This window comes from Geotrypetes seraphini, chromosome 16 (assembly GCF_902459505.1).
Source record: "Geotrypetes seraphini chromosome 16, aGeoSer1.1, whole genome shotgun sequence".
Taxonomy (NCBI): domain Eukaryota; kingdom Metazoa; phylum Chordata; class Amphibia; order Gymnophiona; family Dermophiidae; genus Geotrypetes; species Geotrypetes seraphini.
Genome location: NC_047099.1, coordinates 2,755,470 through 2,783,188, shown reverse-complemented (window position 1 = coordinate 2,783,188; position 27,719 = coordinate 2,755,470). Strand labels below are relative to the sequence as shown.

Sequence of the window (27,719 nt, the reverse complement as noted above, 5' to 3'; positions counted from 1 at the left end):
GTGATGGTCCAAAGGTCACCCACAGATTCAGAGTATTGAAGATGGTGTTAACTGAAGAGCAGGATTCTCCTACTTTTGCAGGATTTCAGAAGAGCATTAATCAGACAGTGGAAGACAGTTCTATGTTTCTTTATTTTCTTTATGAAAATGGATCCCACAATCCTCTTTCAGGCTCCAGCAACTGAAGGCAGTCAAAGTAAATATTAAATAAATAAGATATATTTCTCTTTTAAATTCCCAAGAACAAATGATAAGTCGCTTCAACCTTCTATGTCACTCTTTCAGGTTTTCTTACGATTTCACTTCCTGTGTAAAACCTGAAAATGAAAAAAATACAACCAACACTTTAAATCAAATGATTTAGAAATAGATAGCAAGTCAGAAAACAGATTTGGGGGGCTGCGATACTCACTGGTGCTGGTTTTGCTCTCTTGGCTCATAGGGGTGGTCTCTCGATTCTCTGTATAATCCTGGGTGCCCTTTTGGGGGGGGAAAGGGTCCTGAAGGGCTCCTGGCCGCTGGGGCACTGTAAAGGCAGTTGGAACAGGGGCTCTGGGGTGCTGGGTATAGCCGGGGTGCTGAGGAGGGTTGGGTGTAGGCTGGGGGTACATGACTGTATCTGAGGGGTAGAAGGTGCGCTGGCAGAGCGAACTACTGCAAGGGGGTCCCTGCAGATACATGTCATTCCACGGCACAGACTGGAAGGTTGCAATGCCCCCTGCAAGAGAGAGATTGAGTTTCTTCTTTTTTCTAATTTATATTCCGCTTAGCTATACACCAAAAAGATCATTGCACTCTAAGAATCTAGCTTTACTGAAGACGACTGTGAATCCAAGGCTCGTTAAGACTGCTAAAATTACTTTTTGTTGTGCAGGAGTTAAAATATGGAACTCCTTGGTGGGTCAGATACAAAATTGCCATGAAAAGGGCATGTTTAGAAAACTACTTAAGACGCAGTTATTTGTAGACGCCTTTCTCTAGCCTATAATTTTCCTCTCTGGCCGAGTTGATGAACTATTCATGATCTATGCAAGCTATGGTATTATTTTGTAGACATGTATGTTTATTTTATCATGTTTTTGTTTTAAAATTATGTGTGTAAAGTATGTAAACCGTTTGGTTTTAAACGGTATAGAAATTTTTAAAATAAATACATTTTTTTCCCCTAACTGTCCCGGTGGGCTCCCACGCTATCTAATGTGCCTAGGGCAATGGGGATGAAGTGGCTTGCCCAGAATCACAAGGAGCAGTGCGGGATTCGAACCCACAACCTCAGGGTGCCGAGGCTGTAGCTCTAATCACTGCCGAGAACAAACGACAGTCCACCAGAAAGTTCCACAAGGAAAACAGGAGAGCAAAACCAAAGAAAGCAACGGTGGAACTCATGATCTTGATGAAGTCTTTATTAGTCAATTGGAGTATACCAGGCTATCGCTTGTATGGCTACCGCGCTGGCACATGCTTTACTGTTTTGCTTATCAGCAATCCATATATTGGGTTGACAGCAACTACGGACCGCAGTTTTTTGACCGGACCGGACCGGTCTTTTTTGACCGAAACACGGACTGTGTTGGGTCTATACCACAATTTCTTTACTGTGTTGCCTATGGTTTGTACCTTGTATACTACAATTGACTAATAAAGACTTCATCAAAATCATCGGTTCCACAGTTGTTTTCTTTGGTTTTGCTCTAACCACTGCACCACTTTTAAAACAGAAAAATTATCTTGAAATTTTGAAAGTACTTTCTATGGTCACATTACCTCTATACACATAAGGACACACATTCTCTCATCTGTACATAGGAATAGCCTTACTGGGTCAGACCAATGGTCCATCAAGCCCAGTAGCCTGTTCTCATGGTGGCCAATCCAGGTCCCTAGTACCTTGCCAAAACCCAAAGGAGTAGCAACATTCCAGAATCCCAAAGAGTAACAAAAAATTCTAGAACCCCCAAAGAGTATCGAGATTCTATGCAGAATCATCTCAAAGGTTCTGGAATCTCAATAGTAGCGACATTCCACGTGGAAACCCCAGAGTAACAACATTCCATGCTACCGATCCAGGCCAAGCAGTGGTTTCTCCCGTGTCTTTCTCAATAACAGACTATGGCCTTTTCCTCCAGGAAATTGTCCAAACCTTTCTTAAAACCAGCTACACTATCCGATCTTACCACTACCTCTGGCAACACGTTCCAGAGTGATAAAATCTTTCCTCCTATTGGTTTTAAAAGTATTTCCCTGTAACTTCATCAAGTCTTTGTAATTTTTGACGGAGTGAAAAATCGATCCACTTGTACCTGTTGTACTCCACTCAGGATTTTGTAGACTTCAATCATATCTTCCCTCAGCTGTCTCTTTTCCAAGCTGTAAATATTAACCTCTCACACACACACCCATTCCTCTCATCAAAGTCTCACAGCTACCCTTACCGGTATTCCCACCCTGCTGTAGCAGGATCTGACTGCCCTGGTGACTCTGCAGATATCCTCTGGCTGGACCTGCCCCATAGGTCATGACTCCAGTGTTACTAGAGAGGGTGAGAAAGGTGGGACTGGGGTCACTGGGCGGTGTGGGGGTCAAGCTGACTCCAGGCTGGAAGTGAAGTGGCAAATGGTGGAACTGAGACATAGTGTGCTGGGAATGCTGGGACACCTGGAAGGGGCCTCCTTGGTTGCTATGGTGGTAATACTGGGATCCCAGTTTCACAGTTGCTCCAAGCTGATCTTGGTAAGTGCAGAGGGAGGGAGACGACATCCTGGAAAAAAAAAAAATCCATTAATATCGTGACCTTATGCTCAAGATGGGAAGAGCTGGTGATAGCTGTGAGAATGCATCCTAGATTTGCAGGTGTTCTCTCGTTGGATGCCCCTACCCCAAGTTCTGGAGGCTGTAGGCTCCACCCGTACTATCGTGAATGGGTGGGGTGCTAGCATTCTCAGGCATGTCCTGGAGTACTGCAGACACGACGTGACCTCCAGGGTTGAATGCCACAGTCACAGGCAGTGTGGCCCGACGAAGAGGGGGTGGGCTATGAAACGCTGGCATATATTCTGCCCGGCCTTGTGTGGACATGTGTCCTATCTCCAAGGGAGCCACTGGCACTGTTCTAGTATCAGCTGTAAAAGACAGAAAATGCATAGGCTTCAAAATCTGTTATTATACATCTAGGCCTTGTTGTTGTTTGGGAAAATGGAGAATTCAGTTTCGATGAGACAGAGAAGTTCAAGGGTTACCACTGAGGCCCACAGTGGTCTATGGCACTGCCTAATAAGAGCATTTTGGTTTAGTCCTCGTTCTCTAGAGCAGGGATTCCCAAACCTGTCGTGGGGGAACCTCAGACAGTCAGGTTTTCAGGATACCCACAATGAATATGCATGAGAGATTTGTCTACCAAGGAGACAGTGTATGCAAATGGATCTCATGAATATTCATTGTGGATATCCTGAAAACCTGCCTTGCTGGGATTTCCCCCTCGACAGGTTTGGAAATTACTGGCTTACGAGTCTTCCAGCCCCAAATTCTCTAGCAACTCATCTCTATAAATGCAAAGGGACATGCCAAGGCCCAGCTCTGCCAATCGCCTAGAACAATCCTGCACAAATAGCCAGGAGAGTTGGGGGTACAGGACTACCTCTCTTCTGCAGCGCAGAAAGCCTTAATTAACAAGTGTAGTAAAGGCTTAGCATGCTTTTTAATCTTTTTAAAGTCAATTTTCTCTAGGTCCAACACTAATGTACACTATTATATCCTGGATTAAAATGAAGCCTCAATTGATGGTTGGTCATAGTGAAGTCTTAACACATTTTTGAGTGACACTGAAGCCTGAAAGCACAGGCAAGGTTGTCCATAGGCCAGTCTCCTTAGCGTCCTGCATAGAATGGGTTACAAGGAAACTGGATCTGTGCTTGCCCGCTGGCCACTACACCAGCCCGCACAGGTTAATTTCAGGAGCTGTCAAGAATTGAACTAGCAGATCAGTGAAGGATTTTACCATGACCCTGCGGGGACTACGTGATGAGGAGACATCACCAGGGAGTAAGGACACACCTTGGAGGTAAAAGCACACACAAAAGTAGGGTTGGCCCAAGAACTTTCCTGCTCAAGTGTAAAACATACAACACTCTTTTATTGGCAAAGCACTGACAAATAAAACAAATCAACATGAGGCTGGGTTTTCGGTGACCTGCTTCAGGAGTGACAAATTCTCTGTCAGATGTAAAGAATCCCAATAGCATCCAAAAAGTGCCAAAGGGAAAGGTAAAAGACCCAAACTGTCCAGCTCAAGGCTAGTGCTGTAAAAACGCAGGAAAACAGAACAACACATCTGACAGAGTATTTGTCACCCCCGAAGCAGACGTTATGTGCCGAAACACGGCCCCATGTCAGGGTCCCACTGGAAAGTACAGCAGACTGAGCTGATGCCTTCCCCGCAGTGCACTCACCTGATGCTGAAATGTGCGGAGCCGCACCAGGCTGTGTGCAGGAAGGGCCAAAAATGCTGGCATAGCCCCCAGCCTCCATTTTCAGCATGGTAGACTGCATACCTGGCATAACACTGGCAGCAACTGGCATCACGGTGGGTCTAATCAGAAAGAGACAAGCCACTTAAATCACAAGAGATGCTCTTCCTTATCTCACTTTATATACTGTATATATACAGCGATACCTTGGAATACAAACTTAATCCGTTCCAGAACCCTGTTCGAGTTCCAAGATAATTTTTCCCATTGAAAATAAAAGAAGCTGGATTAATCCGTTCCTGGGTCCCACAAACTCAAATTTTAACAGTAAATACACTGGATTTAAGGTACAATATTAACAAATATTCCAAAGCAGAGTTTGGATTTTGGGGCAAAATTTGCTTGAATTTTTAGTTTGCATTCCAAGTTGTTCGAGTACTAGGGCGTTCGGATTCCAAGGTATTACTGTATATACACTAAACTAAACCTTAGCTTTGTATACGGGGTCTTGAGCCAGAAAGAAGCTCGACTCGGTTAACAGTAACTAAAAAAAATACTGAAAAAAAGTAACAATTGGAAAATATTAATATGATTCCGAAATGTTTGGCAAATAAGATAGTTTTTAAAGATTTACAAAAAAGTTGAAAAGGACCAGGACTCCTTAAAATAAGAGGAAGTTCGTTCCATAGTTGAGAAAATTTGAAAACTAAGGATTGACTGAAATTCTTGACTCCTTTGATTCCTTTTACTGAAGGAAGGGAGAGTTTGAATTGTTGGGTGCCTCTTGCATAGGAGAATCTATAAGCATTCCATAATAAAGGGACAAGAGGGATGAAGATACCATAAAAATTTTTAAAAGTAATACATGCACATTTGAAGTGAATCCTGAGATAGACCGGAAGCCAGTGAAGGTTTAAAAGCAAAGGAGATACATGGTCAAATTTACTTTTTCCAAAAATTAATTTCGCAGCGGTATTTTGTATCAGTTGGAGTCTTTGAAGGCAGGTCTTTGTTATGCGAGATAGATAGCGTTACAGTAATCTAGCCGGGATAATACGATAAGATTGGACCAGAACAGAGGAGTGTTGTTGGTGGAAAAGGTTTCTGACCTTCCTCAACATTTGAAGGCTAATAAAGCACTTCTTGACAAGAGAGTTTATTTGATCCTTAAAAGTAAGAGAAGAGGCCATGAGAACTCCCAATATTTCAGGTGATTTATTGAAAATTGAATTTACATCTAAAATCCTGGGCTGTATCTTGGATTCTTCACTTTCTCTTTCTTCTCAAGTTAGTAATGTAACAAAAAAAAATGTTTTCTCAGCCTCAGGATGCTTAGATGGGTTAGTCATTTATTTTTGAAACTGATGATATTTGGTAAGCATAAATATGATCATGTCACCCCTTTAAGACACTTCATTGGCTTCCTGTCAATTTAAATGTCCCTATGTGATATTTAAAAATTCTCTATGGGTTTTTTTTCTCCCTTTAGTTCCTGTTTTCTTTTATTCAGGCACACCATTTAACTCAAGAAGTATTCAGAAATACAAACTTGGCTTTCCTACTATTAAGAGAATCAAAGCTATAGCCAATTTCACTCGATCTTTTGTCTTCTCATTGAGTTTCCATCTGAGATTAGATTACTCTCAAATACCATTCTTTTTTCAGAAATCTTTGATAGATTCACCTGCTTTAAATTAATGGTTAGAGTAGAGACTATTTTTCTCTCTCCACTTGATTAGGGAAATCTTGTTAACCGAGTTGAGCCCTTTGAGGGCGGAATCGGTATATAAAACCAAAGATTGGATTGGACGTTATACCATGCTGCTTCCCATCACAACACACAAACATGCCTGTTATTTGTTTAACAAGTCTTGTATGTATCCCTTGCAGAAGAGTTCATGCTTTTGATTCAAGTTTATTGATTTTTAATATACCGACCATCATTAGGTATCTAGCCGGTTTACAATAAAAAGATAAAATAGAAGTAAAATTATGCTTATAGATAGTAAAATTAATAAAAGAGTAGAGGGGAAGTGAACATTAAGGACGTTTGACAATGACAGACATGAAAGTGAGGTTGAAGAGGGAAGGAGGGGGAGAGTTACATTATTAGTGATGAAGAGAAAGAAAAAAAAAAGGTTTGAATGTGAGAGGAAGGGGAAGGAAAGGAAGAGAGCTCGCTTCATAAAAGTGGTTGGGTGAATTGGTGATGGAAGATTCACGGGCAATAAAATTTGAAGTTCTTTAGGCCATGTATGGGTAATTGTAACAATGGTGAAACTAAGTAGATAGAATAGAATTGCTAATTAACGCAATGGATGTGCTTGTTTTATTTCTCTCTATTCTATATTAAATTCTTTTTTAATTATTATATAATTGTAAACCGGTCAGATATTCATTTTATGATCGGGTTATTAAAAACTAATAAACTTGGAAACTTGAAACTTGGAAACTTGTTTTTTTAATGCAAATTAATTGAAAGCATTACATTACATTAGAGATTTCTATTCCGCCATTACCTTGCGGGTTAAGAAAGAGTTATAGAAAGTGGAGTAGAAAAGATGATATCTGGTCATTTCCAGGAACTAATAGAGAGGAGATCAGGTAGTTTCGGGGAGTCGGGAAGTTAGTGGGAAGAAGGAAGGAATTTGTGGAATTCAGACTTTTTCAGGGATTTCTTGGAGTCTGGGGTTGGAGATTTGGCTGTCTAGTTTTGCGGCCATCATATAGATTTTTCCATTTCACTTCTTTGATTGGAGGGTGTATGAATAGAGTGTGATTTCCTATGCCTGGACGAGGCGGTTGTTCTGAGGTTAGGCTGTCTCCGTTTATAGTTTTAAATAGTAGGCAGTAGAATTTAAATTGTATTCTTGCCGAAATTGGAAGCCAATTTATGCTTCTGTGATGTAGTCGTGTTTCCTCATTGAGCAGATAAGTCGCAGAGCAGTGTTTTGAATGGTTTGTCATTGTTGCAGAGCAGGGGAGATAGAGGATGTTGCAGTAGTCTAGTAGGCTTCGGATTAGGGATTGTACTATGAGTTGGAATTATGTTCTCTTGAAGAATTTTCAGACTTATCTTAGCTTTCTCATAATTGCGAATGATTTCTATATCGTTTGTGGTCGCATGGTGCAGCATCTGTCTATCGTCATTCCTTGTAGTTTTAGGGTGGGTTGAATGGGGTAATTGATTGAGTTGGCTCGATAGTCAACAAGCAAACATGCATTTCATCATCCACCATCTATTTTTTTCAATTTAATTTCTGGCAGAGCTGAAAATCCAAATTTGCAAAGATAAGAAGATCCAAACAGTAACAACACCTTAATTGATTTATTGCTCAAGTTAGGATCATTACTGCATAATAAATAAAAATAAAATTACTTGCCGTTAGTTTTCAAGGACCAATCACATCAATGAATGACAGACTCTACCGTACGTGACGTGCATGGCATCTATTCTAATGTATACTTATGAAGGGAATTTTTAAAATTAAAGTCAAATTCTGGAATTTCTCATGGCACACCCAGAATCTCTTCGGGGCATACCACTGTCCCCCTCTTTTACAAAGGTGCGCTAAGCTTTTTTAGTGTGCCTTAAATATTAGTGCGTGCTAAACATGCACTCAACGCTAACGCGTGCATGTTATTATCCTATGGACATGTTAGCGGTTAGTGCACGCACTAAATCCACGCTAAAACACTTAGCGCCTTTGTAAAAGAAGGCCTGTGTCTTGGCACAAAGTTTGAGAGCCACCGCTCTACAGCATCACGTTAAGAGCCTGACTGCAATAAAATACATCGCTTTCTAATCAAACTACTAATTGTTTCTATAGTGAAGAGAAACATGAGCACCGGAACATACTGTCAGCTCAAACTCTTTATCCAAGGGTCGTTTTGCAATCTCTGTGCCACAAAGTGGCATAGTGAAAGGCACCTGGGGCATTGGCATCTCACTCCCTTCCCTTGTACTTCTTTTTGTTATATATTTATTAGATTTTTCAAACTATTCCATCATAGTAAACAATATCATGAATAAAAATTTTGGGATTTGCCTTAAGTTTTGCATGACTGCAAATGATTTCTGTTTTGTTGATTTGTGGTTGCTTCTGTCTATCATCACTCCCAGAAGTCTGAGGGTGGGTTGAACAGGGTATATGATTGAGTTTATTACTACGTTTGTTCTTGTTGGGGTTTTGTTTTTTCGAGAAGTATAAATTTTGTTTTGTCTGGGTTCAGTTTTAGTATTTGTATGGATTATAGCCATGTGTTATTATTTTCTGCAAAATGACTAAAACACATCTTATATTTCTGTCCCTCCAATTACGAAAAAACAGGAGCACGGGTGAAACAAGATAGTCACTCACCCGCTGTTATCACCTCCCCCACTCCCTGTGAGCGGCAAGGCTGAGTAAGGTGCCTGAGCTGTGGGCACTGGGAGTGTGGCAGTGGTTATCGGGCACTTCCGGTTTCCTTTCAAAGCAGTCTTCTCTACTTTGCGCCATTTTGCTCGGCGGTTTTGAAACCAAACCTGAAATTAAGAAAAAATAAAAAGAGTCCGAGAGAGAGAGAGTGTTAGGAATTGAAGCTACAACTTTCATTCACTTTGCCTACATCCTTACTCCTGACCGCCACAAGCAACCTGATCATTTGCACGTGCAACTATCTCAAACGTCTTATGGTAAAATTTGTAATCTTTGTACAGTATTTGTTGTTGCTATTGTTAAGTGAACTTTTAAATTTGTTCTCAAAATGGTAGCTTCAGTATTTACCAGTTCACTATGGTTTAAGAATTATCGTTTCCTGTTTGATTAAAAGGGCACGTCAGTTTCATCTGTAATGACTTTCTTAGATATTTCTGAGCCAGAAACCCAGAGCTCTGCTCAGTACTGTGCTTAGGTTCCATCTACTGGAGTCTCCTTCAAAGCTCATTTCAGCCCATCTAAACCATCCCAGCTGTTGAAGTCCTCCCCAGCCCATCCTCAAATGAATGGCCATATATGGGACTCAAACCGTGCAAGTCTGCCCAGTACTGGCCTTAGTTCTTCAATATATATCGAGATCCTCTGTGTTCATCCCATGCTTTTTTGAACTCTGTCACCGTTTTCCTCTCCACCACCTCCCTCGGGAGCACATTCCAAGCATCAACCATCCTACTTGATTGCTTTTGTACAAAATGAGATGGCAGGAGCAGCTCCCTGGGAAGGAGGCAGAGTCCAAAAGATGACTGACAGCGTCTTGCGGGTTCAGATACATAACCCTTAGAATTAAGGACCACTAAATACATCTGCAATAAAGAACCTAATTTTTCTTAATAAAATGCAGCCTATACAGTAATGAACAAGCTGTTCTTTACAAGAAGGGTATACAAAATAATGATTTTATGGTGTTAGGCAGCAAAAGTATACAATAAGCAGAGTCACACAGGAACCTAATCCCTTTTTCTCACAGGGATTTTTGGTCTTCACGGGTTTCTAGCAAATAGCGAGAATGCACTGTACCTGGGAGGTCCTTTAGGTCAAAAATGAATGCGAGTAGAGCACACTGCAGAGATGGTAAGGGTGAACCATCCCAAAGAGTGAGATTTTTTAAATGGTACATCCAGGTGTAAATGATTTAAGTATAGTACTGCTTTGCAAATGAATTAAGGCAGTATTAAATGATATTGGCCTTTCTTTGGAGCCTCTGAAAGAAAGTGGGGAGCAGTTTGAACTGAAAATTGTCTTCCACCCAGTAGTTTAAAGTATGTACTTGCAGCAAAGGGAAAAGGGGAAGCAGAAGGTGTGCTCAGATTCCTTCGTACTGGTTGGATCTCTGGATTTAGTTCTTTAAGGTTTCCCTCTCAAGATCAGTGTTTATGGTTATTAAAAGTTTTAAACTGCACTTTGGTTTGCCAACAGCATGGTGTGCAAAATATAAAAACAGGAAATGAAAAGAACGCCATTAAAAATAGGACCGCAAAAGAAGAAAAGTAAAGAAAGAACAGAAGAAAAATAAAATATAAAAAATGTATTAAATCTAAATAATCAAATCTCAAAGAAAAATAAATGTTTTAAATCTTATTTAAATAGTTGCCAGCAAACAGGATAATGTTCATAATTTACAAAACATTCTCACAGAAATGCTAAACTCAAAAGATGCGCCTCAACCAATGATCTAAATTTTACATAAGAACGAATCGTAACTGGAAGAGAATTCCACAGGCGAGGAACTGCTGCAAAAAACCCGTGAAGTTCTGACGAGTGAGAAACAGGGCTCAAAGAGGGAGAGAGCTTTCAAGTGAGCGCGACGCAGCCTCTTGACACTGGATATCCATGAGAATAGGGGCTTTCTTCTACTTAGCACCTATGTTATGCAATGCTCTTTCTAGACCTTGCAAGAGGCATCACTGAAACTCTTAAAGGTACTTTCAGAATTAGGAGATGTTAGATAATGGCTCGCATATATGTGACCTTGTGTATATTGTGCTTTTCTCTCAAATGACTGGAGTTCCTTTTCACACCTGCTGCATTCTTGTGTAAAGTCTAAGGAATATAGGAAGATCAAATAACCCAGCACTGGATCATAAGTTTTCCATTCAGATACGGAGGCATTGCCAATGTGGAGTCCTTAACGAAACCCCTGTGACCAGCAGTCTTCAGATTCCCAGAGACAGGCTGGGCTGCTCCTGCTTCCTTAAGTTTAGCATAAATTCGTAGGCCAGCACAGCCTAGCACCGATGACCCAAAGCTGTCTAGTGACTGCAGAGCCATAGGGTCCCTAGAGAAATTACATGGCAGATGTCTCGACTGTCAACTGACTGAGAACAAACTCAACGCTCAAGACCTCAAACACCCAAGACGCTACTTTTAATTTTTTGCGCCCTTATTGGGGTGAAGTGCAGGGTTTTTTTTCTATTTATATATGTAAACTTTAATTGTGGTGCTCCTCACACACCACTTCTAACATCTAAGCTGACAAAAGTGTGTTGGAGCAGAGCAATAGCCCCTGAGTGAAACGGCTGGGTAGCCATTGGGCTTTAAGTTAACATGCTCTTCTTTATAATAATTGTCCACCACAATTAAAGTTTATATATAAAAATATAAATAAAACCTTGTACAAAACCGATGATGAACACTTCACCCCAGTAAGGGCATGAAAAATTAAAAGTAGTGTCTTGGGTGTTTGAGGTCTTGATGATTAATCGATTGAAGAAACGGTTTTTCCATAGACAGTGTAGATGTCTCAACTGACCATAATCCTCTGTGGTGTCACTCCAACGCTGGCTGCGATCTCACATCGCCTCTCGCTGTCCGGATAGTGATCCTCATGGAACACTTTCTCTAGTTCCTCCAGCTGGTCTGAAAGAGGCAGAAAGAAAAGTGTCACCACGGAGGATGCTTCCCAGTGTTCTGGAGAACTGTCTTAATCCTTGGGTGTGTCCTAGGCAGACAAGCATTTTGGACCCCTAGCACAACATAATTGAAGAACACTTCCAAAATTCACTCAATCCATTTTTAGTCCCATTCAGTGGCCTAGCGAGGGCAAGTGGTACCCCTCCCCCACCATCTGCTCCTTCCTGACCCCCCCTGCAATGCCCCTTCCCCCCTACTTCTAATATTCCAGGCGCAGGCAGCATCATGAACTTATAGCCTGCATTGTTGTCGGCTCTTCCTCTGACGTCACATCCTAGGCGCGGGACCCGGAAGAGACATCAGAGAGAGCCGACACTGACGCAGGCCCGAAGTTCGCAATACTGCTCATGCCGGGAAAATTAAGTTTCAAGTTCATTTAAAATTCGATACAAACGCTTATAAAAACATTTCAAAGCGAAGTAGAAATTAAAATTAGGGGGAAACAAAGAAGTCATAAATATACGAACAAGGACAAACTCAGATGACAGAGACAAGAGGAAAGGGGGTAAAATTACAATGGTTTGAAGAAAAAGAGGACATATTGATTAAGCATTCTAATGATAAGTTAAGCCGAATTTGATGGTTTTAATTTTCGAATACATCCTTATAAAGAAAAGTTTTCAAGGAACTCTTGAACCTATCTAATATAGATTCTTCTCTATGATATGATGGACGTGAGGTCCATAACTGGGGTGCGATGACCAAAAAGATCTCGTTATTTCTGGTGCCGATGATCTTTAAAGAGGGAACAGAGAGAAGATTTTGATTAATCAAACGTAGGGATCTAAGAAGTGTATGAGGTATTAACAGTCCGTCTAAGAAAACAGGAAAGTTTGTCTGAGGTACGAGGGAAGAGGCCAGCGCCCAGGGCACACCGTCCCCTACCCCCTCTTATTATGCCACTGGTCCCCATTAGTGAGTTTTGGGTCAAGAATAAGCTACTGGAAATGAATTGTGCCTTGAAGAATGAGATGAATTGCATAGTTCAAAACCAACAAAAAATCATGGACTGAGTTTTAGAAACGTGCTGTTCAAATACATTGTTAAATCCCCAAATCTGTGGAACCTACAGTGGTACGTTAGCCCTGCATCTAGTCATGTCACATCAATAGGGGTGGAAAGGGATTTTTTTAACTCCCACATTACATACTTTTTCACTAAACCTAGCAAGCATGCTTCCCAACCTGAAAAATCCCCTGGCCTGTTTGGCTGTTCACTGCTTCCTGCGGCTTTGGGTCCCGGGACTATGTTTAAGGGGTTGAAGACACTAAGTCCTAGATTCACTAAAGGCACAGATTGGATCCAATCCGTGAGGGATCCAATCCATGTCCGGGGGCTGATTCATGAATTGCCCTCATGCAAATGAGGCGATCAGAGTCACGTCCCAACCGCCTGCCCAGATCGCTCTATAACGATCCCAACGCATGTGCAGACCATCTGTAGATGGTCTGTGCATGCACTGGCTCTCCGTGCCCGGCAGAGCTAAATTTAACTCTTTTTTTTTTTTTTTTTAAACTATTTACTACTTTTTCGTGAGCCCGTGGTTTTAACCTGCAGGTTAAAACCACGGGCTTGCACAGTGGGGAAAGGCAGGAGAGTCGGGGAGAATCGGGCAGGAGATTCGGGGCAGAGCAGGGTGGCAGGAGATTCGCGACTTGAGTTGGGGCAGAGAGCAGGCGATTTGGGACAGAGAAGGGCGGCTTTGGGGGAAAGCAGGAGATTCGTGGCAGAGCAGTCAGAAACAACGTGAACGATTGGTCCCCAGCAGTCGCTTGTTCGCTGATCGGCCAGCCCAGTGGGTGTTGCTTTTTTTTGTGTGTGTGAATCGCTGCCTGCCTACATTTGAATGCCATTCCCCCTCATTTGCATGTGCAGATCGGAGGATGATCAAGACAGAGGTTAGTGAATCGGGTCGGAGGGAAATTGGGTCACTAATGGTCGGAACTTGATTGGTGGGCTTTGTGAATCTAGCCCTATGTTTGGTGAAAGGGACCCACAGTGGTGGCCGACTCATCTCAGATGCTGGCCTAATGACTTGGAGGAGGAGGAGGGGGAGAAGGGCTGATACACTGCACTGGCTGACAACACAGGCCACCGATGCATAGAAAGCGAGAAATGGCTTCCTAATGCAGAGCCCAATCAAGATATGTCTCACCAAACCCTCGGCTCTACGCACGTACTTAGTTTTCCAGCATCTTATTCTGGATACATCTCCTTGTTAAGATGGTGCGACTCTCATTATCTCCCAGTCCTTACCAGTGCTATACAGAGTTCGTGTCTTCTTTTTGGTAGGCTGAAGCTGTCCCGGCTCCCCAGCCTCCTCCTGTGGTTGCTGCTTATCTTCCTTCCCCACTCCTTGACCTGGCTTTGTGATCCCACACAGGAAGGAGGAAAGGTGGAAGGGCCGGCTGGATGTGGCGGACGCTGCTGCTGCGGCTGCCGCACACCTTGCTGATCTCCGTGTGCCTAAACCAGGGCTCACCTTTAGGTTGACTGGCTGGAACTGGGCAAGATTGAAGGTGTTCGCGCTGTGTTTGGATGTGGCGGGCCCCAGACTCACTTCCATCCCTTTCTCCTGGAATTCAGCAGAGTCATAATAAACCTGAATAGGACATTCCTGTTCCGCTGAGGATTCTCCAGTGCCTGCCTTCAGCGGCCTTGATACTGGCCCAACCTCTGCAAAGAAGCTGGGGTTCTCCCGTCTACAAACTGTAACAAAGTTGGCTTGACCATCTCCCTGAGGAGGCCTGGCCCCCCCCTCATCCCCTGCTGCCATAAAGCAGCAATTGCTCTGCTGGGAGCCCAGCAATGCCGGTTCCCCTTCCGACCCCAACACATCAGTTTCAATGAGCACTGCATGAAAGGAGGGCAGACAGCCACCACCATCGCTGGATTCTGCATCTGATGCTTCTGTGTGTTCCTCGGGTGTGTCTATATCCGAGAGGTGTTCACTGCATGCCAAGCGATCTGTCCGTAGGTCCTTCTCTTTCCCATCCCCATCGTTTTCTTCATTTTTACCTAGTAAGGTAACAGGAAATTATGTTTATATTGCTTTGGAGAAGAACTAGAAAACCACTCTTGGAAGATCAAGTGTACAGTGTGGCAGGTGCATCAAAATACATGTGGGATGGGGGATTTCAGTAGAAGAACACTAGAGGGTGCTGTAGGGCAGGAGTGAGGTGCTTTGGCAGAGCTGGTTGCGGGGGGTGATGGGTTCTCAGTAATTGAATAAGGGAGGGTGCTGCAGGGCAGTACACTTCTCCCTCCATATTTGCGGTTTCAGCAATCGCGGTTTGGATTATTTGCAGTTTTTAGCTTGCTGGCTCCTCCCCCAAATGACATTAGCTTGCATAGAGAAATCGCTGATTCCCGGCACTTTCTCCGCCATGTTTTGCCTCTCCTTCAGGAACAGGCCAGGGCTCCCACCACGATATTCATGGTTTCACCATATTCACGATGGTTTTTAATAAAAAAACAGCGAATAACATACGCAAAAGAGATTTGCGGGTCTGTTAATCCCCCATCACAGCAAATACGGAGGGAGAAGTGTACTATGACCTGGCTCTTTCATTTGTATGTGGGGAAGAATAATTTTTACTTATAATTTTGGACCGTTGGAGTCTATGCCGCAGTGTTTCTCACGTCGGTCCTGGAATCCTCCTTGCCAGTCAGGTTTTCAGGATATCTACCACGGGTATGCATGAAAGAAATTTGCACAGCATGGAGGCAGTGTATGCAAATCAAGTTTATGCATATTCATGGTGGAGATCCTGAAAACTTGGCTGACAAGGGGGACTCCAGGACCGAGTTGAGAAACACTGGTTATGGGTAGGAATTCAGGGGCATTAGTAGAGCTGTTATGCAAGGGTCTCAGTGTTGCACTAGCACAGGGGTAGGCAATTCCGGTCCTCGAGAGCTGGAGCCAGGTCGGGGTTTCAGGATATCCCCAATCAATATGCATGAGATCTATGTGCATGCACTGCTTTCAATGCATATTCTTTGGGGAAATCCTGAAAACCCAACTGGATTGCGGCCCTCAAGGAGGGACTTTGAGATTCCTGAGATGCACCATGAGGACTTGGGGGTTAAGACCTTCGCTCTCAGGCACAGAAGATAAAAGGCCAGAGCTCTGGACCAGCCCCCACTACTCGTGTGCAAGAATCCTTTAAACATCAATCAAATTACCAATTCCCCCCCTAAAAAAAAGAAGAAAGGCAAATTACCCAGACCAGATAAAAAACATGAATTAAGCACATGAGAGTGAGAGGCATTTCCACAAGCGAAAACCAGGTTCAAATCTTTAATCAGCAGCCAAACAAGTCATATAAACATTTGGTAAAGGGGGAAACAAGTGCAATAAACAGTCAATAAGCCCAACCACATCAATGCAATTCCCCTTAATGGGGGATTCTTGGGGTTTAATTGGCCTGATTTGGGGGAAGTGGAGGCATTAGTTACCCATTTGCAGGCCTTTCTCTCCCTTCCTTGTTGTGTCCATTCGGCTTTCGGAGACAATCTGGGCTTTTACTTCTTGCACTTTTCGGGGCACAGCTGGCTTTGGGCCCATCCAATGGTATTTTTGCAGATCACTTTTAGGGCGTGCACTAACTTTTTTCTGCTTTGTAGGGGGGGGGGTTATGAGGGGAGGGCAGCAAAGGAGGACGTTTGGATTTGGGATCTCTGGACGCCCTCCCCCCCGCCATCCAGCAGAGGAGTGGTTCGGTCCGGCCCGGGTTGCTGGTTCTGGTGCACCTTATTAGGTGGAGTTGGGTCACCTGGCCGGAAAAGTAAGGCGAAGTGAGCGAGAATGCAGCGTGAAAGCCTTGCACCGGGGCAAATGGTGCAAGACCGCGCTAAACTGCGCAGCAAGCGCAAAGCACGCGCGCTGCTTGCTGTCCTTAATTGCATTCAGCGAGATGAGTTAACTGGTGCCCCTTAGGTGGCTAATCTAGGCGCATTTACCTAATGCATTGTGATGATGAGGAGCGCTGGGAGGGGCTGGAGTGGTTCCCAGTCAGTCAGGATTTCCCCCACTGCACTAGTCGTGATGGGTATCTTGAAGACCTGCCTCCAGAACTAGGTTTGGTCTTGAGTGTATGTTTGGGGGGATACCTCTGATATCTTTTCACAGGAGTAATCAAATGGATCCACAGGCTAGTTGGGTTTTCCGGATATCCCTAATGAATATGCATGAGAGATTTGCATGTCAATCACCCCATTATATGCATATTCATTAGGGATACCCGGAAAACCCAACTAACCTGAGGATCCATTTGCCTCATCACCTAAGATCCCATCCCCACCAGGTTGGATCTAGAGCAGGAGCTGGTTTTCAAGATATTCAATGAATATGCATGAGATTAATTTGCATGCACTGTCTACATTGTACGCAAACATATCTTGTGCAAATTCATTGTGGGTATCCTGAGAATGGAACTGCCTTCACGAACCATTACAAGACTCTGGACATGAACTAGAATTAACCTTTTTCGTCCTTTCTCCCCCTTCACTTTTCTTTGCACAACTTAATTCCTCTTTTTCCCATTCCTTTTTTCTTCTTCTCTTTCTCTCTCTTTATATTGTACCAACGGCACACTGCATTGATATTACCTTAAAATGCAGTGTACAAATGATAATAAAACTGGACTTGGGTTCAAAACCCTTGATTTAGAGCAATTTCCCAACCCTGTCCTGGAAAACCACAAGCTACTGGTGTTTTTGGCATAGCCCTAATGAATATGCATGAGAGAGATTTGCATATAATTAAGGCGACAGATATGCAAATCTGCTCCATGTATATTCATAAGGGCTATCCTGAAAACCTGACTGGCTGTTGGTCCTCCAGGACAGGGTTGATCCAATCCTGGTTTTACCACAATGCATGCTAGGACTTGTAGTCTTGCTTTTCTTAGCTCAGGGCTACTCAAATATGTCCACAGACCAGTCGGGTTTTCACGCTATCCCTAATGAATATGCATGAGAGAACTTTGCATATAATGGGGGTGGCGGGCATGCATCTTCCTATCGCTCTCTCTTACAAAGTAAATAAGCCTGACCTTGGGAAAGTCACTTAACCCTTCATAGCCCCAGGTACAAAACAGATTGTGAGCTCACTATTGACAGTGGAAGTATCTGCATAGAATGTGAGTGATTAATAGTAGTAGCAATAGTAATTTGCAGATCTCTCTCATGATATTCCTTGTTGATATTCTGAAAAATCCACTTTCTGAGTGTGAGAAGCGCTGTCCTAAAAGGCACACAGGGAGCTCCTCATAATAATAACCTGTATGGACAATAGCTTCTGCTGCATATTGTTGTGATGGGAGACACTGACGGCACCCCATAAGCCTGAACTGAAGACTGAATATGAAGAGAAACTTGCCAAAGAGATAAAAACTCATAAAATTTTTTTTAGGTATCTCAGAAGCAGAAAACCTCTGAGGGAATCCATGGGACCGTTGGATGATCAAGGAGCGAAAGGGGTGCAGTGGACAGTAGTGGTAGAGAGACTGAATGAATTCTTTGCTTCAGTCTTTATGGAAGAAGATGTAAGAGATCTACCTGATCCGGAAATGTTTTTCAAGGGTGATGATGCAGAGGATCTGAAAGAAATCTCGGTGAATCTAGAAGACAAATTAAAAAGTGATAAATCACCTGGACTGGATGGTATACATCCCAGGCTAATAAAAGAACTCAAACATGAAATTGCTGACCTGCTGTAATTGATCTGTAACCTGTCACTAAAATTATCTATAGTACCTGAAGATTGAAGGGTGAACAATGTTGCACCAAATTTTAAAAAGGGTTCTAGGAGAGATCTGGGAAATTACAGACTGGTAAGCCTGACTTCAGTGCTGGGCAAAATGGTGGAAACAATTATAATACACTTCAATACTCACAGCTCTGATATTGTTCAAACTTATATCAAATTATAAAGTGCTCAGACCCCAAACCATATATGTCTGTGATAACTACAAACTATGGCTGTTGTGGGACCATCACTGCGCTTTATTGTCCCAAACCACTCACTGTTGATGGAATAAAAGATATTATGTTCACTTATCTGTTGTATGGAGTGGTTGATAGATGTTCTAACAAGCAACCATAGAATCAATAAAGTGCCAATGAAAAGAGCAGATAAAGATCATTAGCCAAATGACCCCCCGACTCGAGTTTCAGTAACCCTTCCTCAGGAGGGGACACTATGAATAAAAATAAAAATATAATAACTCATACATAAATCCAGAATTGCTAATGAAATGCTACATAGTTATCACTTCAAGCTACTTCGAACTCTCAATTTTACTATATATACCCTTCTCAATGCTCTTCAATTCTCATTCACCTACCCATGAATGGCTGTGATCATCTCGGACAGCATAAAGATCAAGACTGAAACAGAGGCGACCATTACTACTCATCTATTTATGATGCTTAAGAAGCTCCACCCCAACAATGATGTCAAAGGGAAAAACAGGGGAAGAAACAAAGAGAACTACCCGAGGGAATAATAAAGCTAGCTTTTAATTTATAATTGGAACGAAACATTAACTAGATGTTCCATAGATTTGATGCTTTTGACGATTTATGCATTGTCTCCTATAATTACCAATTTGCAAAGTGAATTGAAGGATAAAGTAGATAGTGTAAAACAACAATATTCAGAAGCAGAATTCTCTAAATTACATCAAGATTATTTACTCACTATGGATAAATATAAAACAGAACAGAGACAATTCAAAATTAAAAAATTTTGCAGAGATGAATTGGACTTTACAAGAGGTTATATTTATCCGTGGATGAACCGTAATGAGAAAACTAAAAGACAGAGGCAGTGTAATAAGAAGGTGGCCTTTACTTTATCCACAAGTGAATCATCATCTGACAATGAAAAATTGTCGTCAATAAATAGTATCTCACTTCCATTGGATACTTCATCCAATGTAATGTCTGACTCTTTTTTACGTCTTCCATCCAACGCAACTTCAGTACAAGACACTACTAGAGTAGAAACAAGAAGCGTGGCCAAACACAAGAAGCTCCCCCACTAGTTACAACTGGTATATTTAATTTGTCATCTAGGACATTAACACATCAGGAGGAAGAAGTGCTATCCAAGGGATTATCATTTGTGCCTAGTGTTCATTATGATGGCTTTGACACTCACGTCCACTTGTTCAGATTTTTCAGAACTTTGAGATTAAAAGTATTCTTTCAAGATTCCACCATTAATATGCCCGATGCAAGTCTTCCGGATGGTATTAAATATTAATCAAACTAGATCCCCCCAGGCCCCTCTGATGCCTCTATAGCTGCCTTTGAACGTCTAGTTCTGAGAGAGATCGTTCATCTTGAACAGCAGCATAGAAAATATTGTTCGAATCTATCTGGCAATCAGTGGAAAATCATTCAGAGTTTTCAATCTGACTCATCAATAATTATTAACAGGGCGGACAAGGGGGGTGGGATAGTTATCCAGAATGTTGAAGATTACATTTTGGAAGCTTATAGACAGCTTTTGGATACCAGTTATTATATTGAACTAGATGGTGACACTACAACTGGCATTAAAAATCAAGTGGATGATATTTTAAGATCTGCAAAGATGGAGAGCCTAATAACATCTAAGGCATTTCGATTTCTGACCCAGGATTTTCCAAAGGTTCCACATATTTATTTTATTCCCAAGATACATAAGTCCTTAGTTTCCCCTCCTGGACGCCCCATAGTGGTAGGCATAGGGTCGGTGTTGGAACCCAAGTCCCAATATATTGATGGATACCTTAAAAGATTCGTTCCTCAAGCTAGATCATACATTAAGGATTCTACTCATTTTTTGAACATACTTGAAAATCTTTCTGATCAACACATAGCCACATATTCCATTATGGTTACAGCGGATGTGGTATCGCTGTATACTAACGTGCCACAAGCGGCAGCCATCTCCTTGGTATGTGAACAGTCGAAATATTTACAGATATCAGAAGCCAAACAAGTCCTGCTTTCTCAGTTAGCATAAATAGTAATATGTAATAATTATTTTGGTTTTGATAATAGACTGTATCTGCAGACCAAGGGGGTGTCCATGGGCGCAACAGTGGCCCCCACGTTGGCTTGCCTCTATATGTCCAACTTTGAAGAACAGTTTGTTTATAAATCTATTCACTTTAAATATGTCAGCTGTTGGAAGTGTTATATTGATGACGTATTTTTTGTGTGGGCAGGAAGTGAAGACAAATTGAAATTGTTTTTGAGTGAACTTAATCAATTTGACGCTAATATTCAATTTACGAGTAAAACTGATTATGAACAGATTTCATTTTTAGATATTGAAGTCTATAAACCACCAGCCTGCACCAGTCTTCACCACCAGCCTGCACACGAAGGAGTCTGATCGTAACACATTGCTTCAGTATCAAAGTTTCCACCCTCAGATCCTTTGAAATAGTATACCTACAGGCCAGTTTCTTCGGTTAAGAAGGATTTGTTCCGAGGATGGAGACTTTGATACTCAAGCTAGAGGAATGTATCAGAAATTTAGGAGTAGGGGTTACCCAGGAAAGATCGTCAAACGTGCTTGGAAAAGAGCCAAGAACTGCCAAAGACAATGGCCATTACAACCTGTATCTCGTTCCAGTCAGAATGAATTGGCCTGTGTTTTACCTTATACTGATCAGAGCAATGCGATGAAAAAATTATTCAGAAACATTGGCCAATTGTACAATTTCATTCAGTTTTGGCAAATTATCCCAAATTTGCTTTTTCGAGATCTCCAAATTTAGGTGAGAAACTCACATATAAGAAAATAAACAATGTTTCTTTAAAGCTTGCGCCTCATCAACCATGCGGCAAGTGTCGGCAATGCCAATATGTGTTAGCACATTCAGTAATTGACATCCCTTTTACAAGAGATAAGGTTTATAAGTTGTCTACAGGTACTGATTGTGATTCGAGTGGAGTTGTTTATTGCATAATATGTCCTTGCAATAAATACTATATAGGACATACCATTAGAAAAATAAAAATTCGTGTTACAGAACATTTGAGCAATATTAGGAAGGGCAGGTTATCAGCTCCTCTAGTCAGTCATTGGCAGCAATTGGCTCATTCCATTGATTCACTTAGATACACTGTACTTTACCACGCTAAGGATTTTTCAGGGGATATTTCCAAGTTTTTATTAATTAAAGAACACAAATTTATTTTTCATTGGCAGACGTTATCTACATTCGGTCTCAATATGGAGATAGACTGGTTTCAATTATAAATTAAAAGCTAGCTTTATTATTCCCTCGGGTAGTTCTCTTTGTTTCTTCCCCTTGACATCATTGTTGGGGTGGAGCTTCTTAAACATCATAAATAGATGAGTAGTAATGGTCGCCTCTGTTTCAGTCTTGATCTTTATGCTGTCCGAGATGATCACAGCCATTCATGGGTAGGTGAATGAGAATTGAAGAGCATTGAGAAGGGTATATATAGTAAAATTGAGAGTTCGAAGTAGCTTGAAGTGATAACTATGTAGCATTTCATTAGCAATTCTGGATTTAAGTATGAGTTATTATATTTTTATTTTTATTCATAGTGTCCCCTCCTGAGGAAGGGTTACTGAAACTCGAGTCGGGGGGTCATTTGGCTAATGATCTTTATCTGCTCTTTTCATTGGCACTTTATTGATTCTATGGTTGCTTGTTAGAACATCTATCAACCACTCCATACAACAGATAAGTGAACATAATATCTTTTATTCCATCAACAGTGAGTGGTTTGGGACAATAAAGCGCAGTGATGGTCCCACAACAGTCATAGTTTGTAGTTATCACAGACATATATGGTTTGGGGTCTGAGCACTTTATATTTACAATTTGATATAAGTTTGAACAATATCAGAGCTGTGAGAATTGAAGTGTATTATTATTTATCCTCACAGATTATTATATTAATTTCCCTAGTAGAGTATTACGGAAACAATTATAAAAAATAAAATTGTGGAACACGTAGACAAACATGATTTACTGGGCCAGAGGTAGCATGGGTTCAACTGAGAGAGATCTTGCCTCATCAATTTGCTTGACTTCTTCGAAGCTGTGGATAAAGATGATCCGGTTGATGTCGTGTATCTAGATTTTCAGGAAGCTTTTGACAAAGTTCCTCTTGAGAGGCTCCTGAGAAAATTAAAGAGTCATGGGATAGGTGGCAAAGTTCAGTTGTGGATTAGGAATTGGTTATCGGATAGAAAACAGAGTGTAGGAAGAGAGAGAGGAGGCACTTTTGCCTGGTGAAAGGAGTTACCCGGCGGCTTTGTCAGCTGGTCCCAAGCCCCGCGCTGATCTCAGTGGGAGGGTCCAACTGGAGATAAGAACTTGCCGCTTTTTGCGACATGGGCCGCTGGACTTCCTTTGGAGTCCCAGTGGAACCCTGGTGGAGTACGGAACACGGTTTGAGATTTTCTTTTTATATTATGTGGTTTTGTTGTGAATATGGGAAAGCGAAAGGTAAAGCCTAAACTGTTACCATCCAGTACCCCAACTCGCCCAGGCCCTATTGAAAAACACTTACGGCTCCTTTTACAAAGCTGCGCTAGTGGTTTTAGCGCGCTTAGCTCACGCTAAATTGCCGTGCGTGCTAGACGCTAATGCCAGCATTGAGCTGGTTTAGCATATGCTAAAATTCTGCATGCGTTAAAAACGCTTTTGCAGCTTTGTAAAAGGAGCCTTTAGTATTAGCTCCTAAGTCTATCTCTCCCTCTAGTATTGCAAGCAATATATCAGGGGCTTCATTAAGTTCTGGGGAGAGAATTTCCCCGGGTCCATCCGTCTCATGTTTCTCTCCAGGGGAGACTTGTCCAAATGGTAGTCTTCCCGTTGGAGAGAATTTAGCTTCAGACTGAGTGTTACAACAACCACAGTCGATCCAACCTGTCGAGTTTCCAGTGGAAATTTGACTAATGAGGAAATCCCCCCGAATATTCCTTTAAAGGATGTATGGATGATGGTTAAGAGGTCTGAAGCTCTACTACAGGGTCCAATACAAAAGCTTTGTGCTTTTTCAGATCAAGTGGTGTCCAAAATGGAATTTATAGATGGAAAAATGAATCAATTAGATGGAGCAGTTAAAAACTCAGATTCTCAGATGGTATTGCTACAGCAGATTAAGGATAGGCTTTGGTTGCATAGGCAATGTGAAATTATTGAAAATCAAATGAGAGCTTCAAATCTGAGAATATTGAATTTCCCCAAATGTTCACTGCTCTCGTCAGAGATCCTACTTCGAAAATATTTTAAAGAGATGCTAGAATTGAGCAATGCTGAAACTATAGTGTTGAATAGATGTTTCTATATCCCAACTAGAGGGTCGGTTAACTAAGAGGGAGGAACTTCTGGTGGATCTGATCAGGAGAAAGACCCACTGGAAAATTTAACATTATTTCTTGAAACAACTCAGGATGAAATTTCTGAACGGGCCATCCTCTTGGTAACTTTTGCCTCAGAGAATTGTAAAAGCATTATTTTGAAAAATTATTTCTTAAAAAAAGATTTCCTGTTCTGTGGGCAGAAACTACAAATGTTTCCAGATGTTTGTAGGGCTACCTAATATAGGCGGAAACAATTTCTTCAATATAAACCTCGAGTATTATCCTTTGGAGCAACTTTTTTGCCTAAAATTTCCTGCCAAATGTATGGTTACCTATTTAAATATTTCAAATGCTTTCTTTGAAGCTGATCAGTTCAAGAGATTCCTGATAGATAAAGAGACGGATGTTCAAACAAAAACTTAATAATAAGTTATCTACAGGCAGTATATATATTTTTTCTTTTTTATTCCTTTGATGGTTAAAATCTCTAAGAATGCTTCCTTTCTTTTCCTTGATGTGGACTCATATTGCTTTAGAATACTGTATGTATCATAAATTGTTACATTTAATAAATAAATAAAAAGAAAACAGAGTCTACGGTTAAATGGTCATTTTGCTCAATGGAGGAGAGTAAACAGTGGAGTGCCGCAGGGGTCTGCACTGGGACCGGTGCTATTTAACTTATTTATAAATGATCTGGAAATTGGAACGACGAGTGAGGTGATTAAATTTGCAGATGACACTAAACTGTTCAAAGTTGTTAAAACGCAAGCGGATTGTGAAAAATTGCAAGCAGACCTTAGGAAATTGGAAGACTGGGTGTCCAAATGGCAGATGAAATTTAATGTGTTTTTGATTGTATGTGCAAGTTGTCTTATTAATATGTTTTAGTAGATTTAGCACTGTCAGTTATTTTTGTCTTCCTTAACTTTGTAACTTTTATCAATCTGTACATCGCTTAGAATTCGGAATAGGCGATTAATCAAATTTTATAATAAACTTGAAACTTGTGGACAAATGCAAAGTGATGCACATTGGGAAGAATAACCTGAATCACAGTTACCGGATGCTAGGGTCCACCTTGGGGGTTAGCGCCCAAGAAAAAGATCTGGGAGTCATTGTAGACAATACGATGAAACCTTCTGCCCAATGTGCGGCGGCGGCCAAAAAAAGCAAACAAGATGCTAAGAATGATTAAAAAAGGGATGGTTAACAAGACTAAGAATGTAATAATGCCCCTGTATTGCTCCATGGTGTGACTTCACCTGGAGTTTGCGTTCAATTCTATTCTCCTTATCTCATGAAAGATATAGTGGCACTAGAAAAGGTTCAAAGAAGAGTGACCAAGATGATAAAGGGGATGGAACTCCTCTCGTATGAGGAAAGACTAAAATGGTTAGGGCTCTCCAGCTTGGAAAAGAGACGGCTGAGAGGAGATATGATTGAAGTCTACAAAATCCTGAGTGGAGTAGAATGGGTACAAGTGGATTGATTTTTCACTCCATCAAAAATTACAAAGACTCGATGAAGTTACAGGGAAATACTTTTAAAACCAATAGGAGGAAATTTTTTTCACTCAGAGAATAGTTAAGCTCTGGAACGCGTTGCCAGAGGATGTGGTAAGAGTGGATAGTGTAGCTGGTTTTAAGAAAGGTTTGGACAAGTTCCTGGAGGAAAAGTCCATAGTCTGTTATTGACAAAGACAGGGGGGAAGCCACTGCTTGTCCTGGATCAGTAGCATGGAATGTGGCTACTCTTTGGATTTTGGCCAGGTACTAGTGACCTGGATTAGCCACCAGGAGAACAGGATACTGGGCTTGATGGACCATTGGTCTGACCCAGTAAGGCTATTCTTATGTTCTTATTAAAATAAGCCTACCCCACCTGGAGAGTTTTCCATGAAAATAGCATTAAGCAAGGGGTGGGCAACGAAAGCCAATTGGGTTTTCAAGATTTCCACATGAGATCTGTGGAATCAGACCATGGCTATCCATTGTGGACATCTTGAAAACCTGACGGTTGTGGTGCAGACAGAAGCAGGTGTAGGACTGCAGTGATTTTTCAAGTCACTTGTAAGGGAATGTTTTCTGACCAGTGAGACAGATGATGGCAGATGTGAAACTGAGGAGGGATCAGCCTCAGTGAAGGATCTCCTCTCATTGGTGCTTTAGGTAAGTCGCTGTCCTCATTCTGGCAGGTTGGATGAGCCACTTGACGGCCTGATGCCCATGACAAATCAGGAATGGCAGAATTTTACTATATTTAGAAGGTAGGAATGGTTGGTATTCATCTCTCCGAATAAACATAAGATGCCTACATCACACAAATGGCTGTGCTTTCATTAATGATTCAATGGAGATTGTGCTTTCATACACCCTACTTGATTCTGTAGTTTTAATGTTAGGGGAGGATTATATGAGGACAACCATGACAGTAGATCAAATGGCCCTAGTTTCTGTTCTCCCTCCTTTAGTCCCTGTGTGTCTACCCTCATCCATTAGCATTGCTTGGGATCCCACCTACTCCCTGAAAAGTTTGTTGCACACATGCACCTCCTCTCCATTGCCCCAGGGACAAAACTTGGATTGAGAAAGTACCTGCATATAATACCGTGTTTCCCCCCAAATAAGACAGTGTCTTATATTAATTTGGGGTCCAAAAAAACATAGTAGGGCTTATTTTGGGGAATGTCTTATTTTTTTCATGTACAACACTCATCTCTTCCTTCCTCTCCTCTACCCCAATTCTTCTTCTCTCCTTTCTCCCCACTGCCCCTCCCCCCATGTGCAGCATCATTCCTCCCCTCTCACCCATCCCTTTGTGCAGTAGAACCCCACCAACCCTCCCACCGTGAGACTGACATACCTCCGCTCCGAGGCCTAAAGCAGCAGGGGTGGGAGTTGCTGAGTCGATGAGTCCGATTTTTTTCAGCAAACCAGGCAGCACTAGTGTCAGGGATGGAGTCAGGAAGTGTTGGGGACATTTGGGGGGGCTTCAGGGGTCGATCTTAACTAGGGCTTATTTTCAGGGAAACAGGGTATATGTAAGATGCTTTGGTTGTACCCACAGGAAGGCGGTACATCATATGCACCACCCTTTACTCAATGAAAAGTTTCTTTTCAGCTTCATGTAATGATCCCTTGTTGCAGTGAAAATGTTTCCTTGTTTGCTTCTACCACTAGCCCAAGAGCTAAGATCCAACCCATTACCCCTGCTTTGCTAAGTGTTCATCCTCCAGCATCTCTTCCCATCAGACAACGTCCCCCATTTATACAATTGTAAATGGCCTGCATGATGCTACCCACTCTGTCACTAGGTGTATACAAGGGAGTTTTGCAAGTATGCCCATATATTCTACCTACATACTTGAATATTCCAGGCGTAAACATTTACACCCACTTAAGAGCAGGTGTAACTGCACCTGTAAGGTAGACATGATTTCTGCCACTTGCGCTACTTTCTAATAAACCAAACTGCCTACCTGCTCTCTCAAACTAGGCATTCTGTTATAAAGTC

At 41.8% G+C, this 27,719-nt stretch overlaps 1 protein-coding gene across 2 annotated transcripts; it reads right to left on the bottom strand.

Moving 5' to 3' along the window:
• Window positions 1-113: 113 nt before the first annotated feature.
• Window positions 114-16,561, bottom strand: NOBOX (NOBOX oogenesis homeobox). 2 transcript variants are annotated; one of them, XM_033925266.1, is made up of 9 exons: window positions 16,310-16,561; window positions 14,108-14,869; window positions 11,691-11,797; window positions 8,825-8,988; window positions 4,446-4,585; window positions 2,876-3,119; window positions 2,433-2,758; window positions 413-718; window positions 114-344 (listed from the first exon to the last, which is right to left on the bottom strand). In XM_033925266.1, exons 1-9 carry the CDS (start codon window positions 16,416-16,418, stop codon window positions 292-294), a joined length of 2,211 nt encoding a protein of 736 aa, XP_033781157.1. In that variant the 5' UTR covers window positions 16,419-16,561; the 3' UTR covers window positions 114-291. The 2 variants fall into 2 exon arrangements, with proteins under 2 accessions (XP_033781157.1, XP_033781158.1); XM_033925267.1 differs by having other exon boundaries at window positions 114-317; window positions 16,310-16,559.
• Window positions 16,562-27,719: the final 11,158 nt, after the last annotated feature.

Excerpts from the sequence above, each read along its gene's own strand:
- NOBOX (XM_033925266.1), bottom strand. The coding sequence starts at position 16,418 with ATGGGCCCAAAGCCAGCTGTGCCCCGAAAAGTGCAAGAAGTAAAAGCC. Across the intron at positions 2,759-2,875 it reads TACAGCCTCCAGAACTTGGG|GATGTCGTCTCCCTCCCTCT; the intron begins GTAGGGGCATCC and ends TTTTTTTTCCAG. Across the intron at positions 719-2,432 it reads ACAGCAGGGTGGGAATACCG|GGGGCATTGCAACCTTCCAG; the intron begins GTAAGGGTAGCT and ends TCTCTCTTGCAG.